Here is a 7,509-nt window from a genome sequence, read left to right on the forward strand (position 1 = left end):
GTTGGGAAGATCCCCTGGAGAAGGAAATGAAACCCATTCCAGTATTCTTGCCTGGAGAATCCCATGGATAGAGGAGCCTGGTGGGCTACAGTCCACGGGGTCACAAAGAGTCAGACACAACTGAGTGATTTCACTTCACTTTACTTCTTCAGGGGTAGGCAAAGGAGCCCTGAAAGACCCATACGACCATCCAGAAGAGGGCCTTAAATGCTGAGATGGAGGGCGTTTTTGTTACAGTAGAGATGGGCGCCTTTGATGGTGTTTTAGGATGTACATGGCATGTTGTTGAAAAGGTGCATCACTGTCAACTTACCTCTTTGGTACTCTGTGAGGGCATAGGGTGTATTGGGTTCTGGCACCTTCCTTTTCCTGTGTGGTGCTGAGAACTGTGTAGCTCTTTATAAAAATAGCCCTTTCTCCTGAAATCAGCAGCATCTTTGTGATACTGAACTGAGCATCCTAGCAGAGTGTACTGAAGAAGCAGCCTGCTGGGAGGAGCCTCCTCTCTGCTCCTGGGAGAAGATGGAGGCCCAGTGCTCTGCAAAGGCTAAGCATAAGAGCAAGCCTAAGCAGCTGATTTCTGCTCTTACACAGAAAAAGGGGTTCTCTTCTCTTTACGTGAAATTATTGAGGCTTTTTCTCTAGGAATTTACTCCCACAGGACAGAGTAAGCCAAATTTCCAGGCCCAATCCTGACCTCCTTGTATAGGGATGTGTCAACAATGATGAATGATTAATTCAATCAAGCCTTTAGTCTTCTCCAAGGAGGGTAGTTGATTATTTCTAGAGGACTAAGAAACAGCCTGGGATTTGGAAAGTGTTTGAATTACTGAAACAGGGACAGCCTCGGCACTGAAGGAGTCAAGGGCATATGCTGTGCTGTCATTGTCTCTCCCGGGCGTCTTTCCCTCTGGCCAGCTCTAGCATCTCATGTCTCAGTCAAAGTCAGCCTGCTGCCTGGGGTCTTCCTGCCTTGGGTGTTGAAGCGCTCACACTTCTGTAAGTGACAATGTGATAAAGAGTGGATTTACGACACTGCAGGTCTTAGGTGGTTTAAGGTGACAGTTTAAACAAGGTGCTCTTTCTGAGCCAAGTCCAGCTATCTTCATTATCATGCAGTCTTGTTATTAAGTGCCCTTATAGGTCTTTTTTCCCTTCTTTCTGCTGCCTCCTAAATTTCTTTTAACATCTTTCTTGGAAATTGTCACTCTGAATGTCTTCTGCCCACCCACCTGGGACTCCGCAACTTTTAACAAGAAAAATATTGCTATTGTAATCTTGCCTTGTCTGGTCCCTCAAGGTGCTATTTTCTTGGTGTAAATTACAGAAATGACATTGAATGGTAAGTTCTGCTAAATTAGGGAAGTCATTGAGCATTCTTAAAGTCAGTATGAAAGATACAGTTACATTGAACTGTAAATGATTTTATGCACACAAAATATGACATGTTTAGCATTGTCAATTAGGTTATTTCTGCATAAATCTATGATTATTGATAAACCATTTTATTTTCTCTTCAGATCACTACAGATCAACTTCTGTGAACTGTTGAGATCTATGTACTTAAGTTGCAGAAATAAATCAGTGCTTTTTTTCTTTCTTTTCAAGTCCAACATTGTAACATTCGCTGCATGAATGGAGGTAGCTGCAGTGATGATCACTGTCTGTGCCAGAAAGGATACATAGGGACTCACTGTGGACAACGTAAGTAAACTGTGTAGATGTTAACCTACATTAACAAAAAGAATACAGAGATAAGTGATGGTGGCTTTTCTTTGACTGCCTAGGATATGGCATTTTTACAGGTGCCCAGTAACTCTTACAGGTGAACAGATCACTTCCCCAACACACAGAATATCAAGTCTCTGATTAGAACCTTGTAACCCGGTTATTTGATTCATTTTTCTTTCATTTACCTTCATCACCCTGCTTACCTCGTTTCTGATTGGCAGTCACCACCCAAGGTGCAGAATTGTTGTTCATTCCACATGTATGTCTTGCATTTGATTGCCCAGCATCTCCCCCTGGATTTTCGAGTAGCATCCTCAATAAGGTATTTCAAAACTCAGCTTCGTCTTTCTCCCCAAACATGTTCTTTTTCTTGGTTAATGGTGTCTGCGTCTCTCTAGTTTCCTAGTCTGGACTCTGCTATTATAACACTTCTCACACTGCTGCTCAGTGTGTTGGTTTAGGCATAAACACTGTTTATTGTGTGACTACTGTGTATCAGTCCCAGTGCTTTGCAGAGATGAAAATTCCTCTAAAGAACTTATTTTTTACTATACTAAGAATACCCTGAAGAAAATTTGAAAAGCTTAAATATATAAAAAGTAAAAATTTCCACAATCCCACCTTTCCAGATGTTATCTTCTAGTCTTTTAATGCATATTTGGTACATGAGCTCTCACTGTATGCATAACTTTTCATATAACTTTTTTACTTAATATTTTATTAGAAGTTAGCTCCATTTTATTGAATGTTTTAAAAATATTTTTTAATGGTTGCATAATAGTCTGTTGTATAGAGGTTTTACTGTTTGTTTATTGCATCCTTAACGATGAACATTTATTCACGTTGTTTCCAATTTTTGCCCATGTGTATGTATTTGCTATGATGAATAATGCTATGATAAGTAAACCAAAGTTTATTTAATACCCTCCTGATGTCTGTACACTATGATATAAGTAAGAATGGGGGTTAAATCTTTGACAGCCCCCAGCAATAGTGTGGAGGGAGAAGAGGTAGGACAGCCTCCCTACCTGGGAGACCCTTTAGCTGAGTGTTAAGGGGCGGGTAGGAGTTCTTTTGTCAGATGTTGGGAGGTGGGCCTTTTAGGCAGCTGGCTCAGCATAAGCCAAAGCCTAGAACATGACTAGCATGGGATGCCAGGCTTTGGTATTGCTAGGACTTAAGTGCCGAGGGGAGTGATGGGAAGGGAGCTAAGGTTGGAATAGAAGTCATGGGCCAGGTTTGGAGAGCCTTTATGCTTCTCCAAACATGTTCTCATCCAAAATAGAACCATGCAGTCATGCAGGGGATGGAAGTGAGAGAATAGTAACCAACAACATTCATCTATTGAGCTGTTTACTCTGTTTACCATATGCTCGGCACACATTCAGACTCTACATGTATTAACTCATTTGATATAACAATAGCACTTACAGGAAGAGGCCTTTATTATTAATACCTACATGAAATGAAGATGCTGGGGTACAGGGACTTCAGTGACTTGCCTAAAGCTATACAGGGAGTAATCAGCAGAGTTGGGATTTGAACCCATGCAGTCTAACTTCACAGCCCAGGCTTTTAATGCTGTGAAATACTGGCCTTATATACTTCACTCACAACAGTTTACAATGAGGAAGATCTCTGTGGCCACACTGCAGGGGTTCAACTTGAGGGAGAAGGAACAGGAAGCAGGAAGACTAGTACTAAGGCTGCGGCTCCAGAGATGGTGGGATGGGGGTGGATTTAAAGGCATTTTCAGAAAGGGGATCAGAAGGAGCCACGGTCATCCTCCTGTTCCCTTTTATACACCTGGAGGGGCAGAGCCCAGTGTACAACAGGCACTCAGGTAACACCTGTAGATTTCGAAAATCTTCCCTAGACTGAAGTTTCCTAATCTGTAAACTGGGAGGGTTGGCTTAGGCAATCTCAAAATTTCTTTTCTGCTTAAAATCTCATAATTATTACCTGACTATAAATTAAGAAGCAAATTAGAACAGTGGACATACATAAACCTCTCTAATTTTGTGATGGTAAATGGACTACTGCCTTGACTTGTGGCTGTAATGGGTTGTCTCGGTCCAAGTACACTGATCCCAATGGATGTTGAGATAGAATTAGATGCCCAAGAGATTTATTAGGGAAAAGCCTAACCTTCAGACTGTGATGCAGATCACACCCCTGTGCAAGGAGAGAGGGAAGGAAAGACTATCACAATTGTGCAAAAGAAGACTCAGACTGTAGCGCAACCTCCAAGAAAGCTTTGGTCAGGCTGATAGGGAGTCCAGAATCAAGACTGCCCATCACAGTAGCTTCATGATGGGCAGAAATGTCCAGTCTCCACGACGCTTTAGTTGCTGAGTGGTCCCCACCAGGTTGTTGGCATGAACATAGTAGCAGATCAGCCAACTAAGCTCCTCAGAGTAGGTTTTCTTGGAAGGAGATCTGAGTAGCTCAACTGCATGACTGCCACAGGGTATAGGAAAGTGTACGGGGAATATATGAAGGGGGAATTGATGTAAATGGAGGTGTTAGGGAAGCCTCTTGGAGGAGTGAGGTTTGAGCTGGGCTTTGAAGGGTGGGTGGGACTGGCAAATTTGGCAGGGACAGCCTACCACCTGTGGATAAAGATGCCTAGGAAGAGGCTATGCTTGAGTGAGTTGCAGGAAGTTGTACAGAGAAGAGTTATTCAGGGAATGAGCTTTCAAGTCTTATTTTAATGTCTTTCTTGACAAGTAAAATGTCCCTCCCTCAAGGATCTCTGGACTTATCTTACCAGTATTTTCCAGAGATTCTCTTGTAACACTCATTTGGATCTTCATTATGGTACATAAATTACTGAGTGTCAGTATTTGTGTTTTGTCGTTGGCAGTTAATAGTAGTGTTTTGTCGTTGGCAGTGTGATTTAACATGCTGCATTTTTGTAAAGATGGCCAGTGTTTTCCCTCATGAAAACTGTCTGGAAATGAAACATAAATCATAAGCAAAAGAATCAGCTTGTAAAATGCAGTTCTCCTCAGGGTTGTCTCTTATAAACCACCATTGTAGATACGGAACTGAAAAGCATTGCTCAGATGTTTTCCAGAATGAAACTGCCAACATTAACACAGGTATATACACACCTATTCCAGGTAGTTTTACCTGAGTTGACTGAGGGATATCCAGGAAACTGGAACTGTACAATAAATGTTTAAAACAAATACCACAGTGACTATTTAGATTTTTTTTTTTTATTGTCGTCCTTTCAGGGAACAGTCAGTGTTACTTTATTAGCATCTACTCAGGTGAAGTTTCTCAGCTTCTCTCTCCTTATTTTACAGCCGTCTGTGAAAGTGGCTGTCTTAACGGAGGCAGGTGCGTGGCCCCGAATCGATGTGCGTGCACTTACGGCTTTACTGGACCCCAGTGTGAAAGAGGTAATTTTTTAAAATGTATCGGCGTAAAGATGTTCTGGTGGCTGAAGTGATGATTGATTTCAGCAAGCATTTGCCTTCTTGCAGCTGCTTCGTGAATTTTGCTGAGCTTTGATGAGGTTTCTGAATTGTCATTGGGAAGGTTCCTAGGATGATACGAGAGTGGCCCCAAGCCTCTGCATGTTGTTCAGTAATTCTTGTCTGGACTGCAGGACTCAATAGTGAGCCTATGCATAAGTACCAGTTGGCATCAAGATTAAAAGAAGAAAATTTTCCATAGAGTAAGGATTGAGCTCATTATTATCCTAGTAAGTTAGGGAAGTGGCTCCAAACAAAACAACTGTGTGGAAATGGGAAACATCCAGAATGAAACAAAAATTACACCTAAAGATCTCCTGGGACCTACTGGCTATAGTGGCATACAAGCTTAGCATTCAAAGTTCACTAGAAATATTAATTGCCGAGAAACTGTGCTTTCACAGCTGTGATTTATTCAGTACTCATTGTGGCTCATTGACGTTGTGTATATTCATCCTCATTTTGCCGTGTGAGATGATCAAGGCTCTGGGTGGTCAAGGAAGCTGCCTAAGGACACACACACATATAATAAGCAGCTTTAATTTGAATGTGGCTTTTCTGTTTTCAAGTATACTGCTGCTCTTAATTGAAAAAGATTTCTACCTGCTTTGCCTACCTATCCATGCAAACATGACATTGAGATATATGTAGATGTGCAATCCCCTGACTTTTGCTTTGTTGATCATCTTTCTCTACCTTGATAGGCACGGTCTCATCATTCCTAGTTTTATAGTGAAGGTTGAGGAGATTCATTTCATATCAAATGGCAAAAATACTCTTGAAAAATACCCTATGAAAAATATTCATGAACATTTTAAACTGCAATCATCACTTTTCTCCAAAGTTGTATAAAGATCATTTTATTCTAAGATGGAAAGTGAAGATTCAGTTGCAAGTGTTGACTATATGTTATTTAAAAACAAAGAGTAGAGGGTGGTATGTGAGAAATTGTTTTCTATTTCCATTTTTACGAGTTTGTCTAAATTCAGTTCTTTGCTGATGAAGTAGCAATTCCTGTTTTAGCAAGTAACTCTACTATTACTGGATAAATTATATTGAATTTCTGTTCACAAGGCCACCACATGGTCTAGATATATGAGACACTGTGAACTCTTGGCCTTTCCATTGTACTTGGCATCATTTTGGAGTCCCTCTTTAAAACTGCTTCTTTTTTACAGTTTGATGTATTTTTATTGACTTGGAGCTAATGTATAGCTAATAGTCTCAAGAGTAACAAAGACAACTGTTTTGATTAGGCAGTATCATTCTGTGGCCTTATTATTTTACTCAATGACAATGATATAGGATTTAAACTGTTGAGATTAAAACTTCTTAACATGCAACTTGAGCAATGTGTGAAAATAATTCGACAAGTGATAAAAGTGGACTTAATTTGTTTTAGAAAAATCACTGATAGAATGAAGTTACAGGGCATTTTACCTCTAGGAATTTATGGCAAAGAATACTGATACCCATAGTTATAGATATTGAGAACACAGTCTAAAACTATTTGACCAACTACAGTTATTTCTTTGACCAAGATTAAGCAATGATGTGAATGGATTAAGTTGCTAAACTAGTCATGAAAACTGGCATATTTACTAGGGATATTTCCAAATTTTGGCGTGTCTTTAACTGCTCTCCTCCATGTATCCTAAAAGGTATCCTAAAATTTGCACTTAGGTATAAATACATGTTGGCCCCAAAGAAACTTCACAGTGGTCATCTAAATCAAATTGACCCTTGAATGGCAGATTTTCAGGCATTTGTGGTTGTGGAGAATGGGGAGGAAAAGGTTCTTTTTAATCATTGCTGTTGTTGTTGTTCAGTAGCTCAGTCATGTCTGAAACTTTGCGACCCCATGGACTGTAGCACGCCAGGCCTCCCTGTCCTTCACCATTTCCTGGAGCCTGCTCAAACTCATGTCCATTGAGTTGGTGATGCCATCTAACCATCTCATCCTCTGTGGTCTTCTTCTCTTCCTGCCTTCAGTCTTGCCTGGAATCGGGGTCTTTTCTAATGAGTCAACTTTTCACATCAGGTGGCAAAAGTATTGGAGCTTCAGTTTCAGCATCAATCCTTCCAATGAATATTCAGGACTGATTTCCTTTAGGATTGACTGGTTTGATCTCTTTGCAGTCCAACGGACTTTCAAGAGTCTTCTCTAAAACCACAGTTCAAAAGCACCAGTTCTTGGGTGCTCAGCCTTCTTTATGGTCCAATTCTCACATCCATACATGACTACTGGAAAAACCATAGCTTTGACTAGATGGACCTTTGTTAGCAAAGTAAC

General features: G+C 40.6%; 1 protein-coding gene across 1 annotated transcript in view; it reads left to right on the forward strand.

Annotated features, from left to right (window-relative positions):
* Window positions 1-7,509, forward strand: part of FBN1 (fibrillin 1) — a 268,138-nt gene that overhangs the window by 47,872 nt on the left and 212,757 nt on the right. Inside the window, exons 5-6 of the mRNA XM_010839558.1 lie at window positions 1,609-1,704; window positions 5,046-5,141. Coding sequence (XP_010837860.1) covers window positions 1,609-1,704; window positions 5,046-5,141 — 192 coding nt within the window. The remainder of the gene's footprint in view (window positions 1-1,608; window positions 1,705-5,045; window positions 5,142-7,509) is intronic.

Source organism: Bison bison, unplaced genomic scaffold (assembly GCF_000754665.1).
Source record: "Bison bison bison isolate TAMUID 2011002044 unplaced genomic scaffold, Bison_UMD1.0 scf7180017864118, whole genome shotgun sequence".
In the NCBI taxonomy this organism is placed as follows: Eukaryota; Metazoa; Chordata; class Mammalia; order Artiodactyla; family Bovidae; genus Bison; species Bison bison.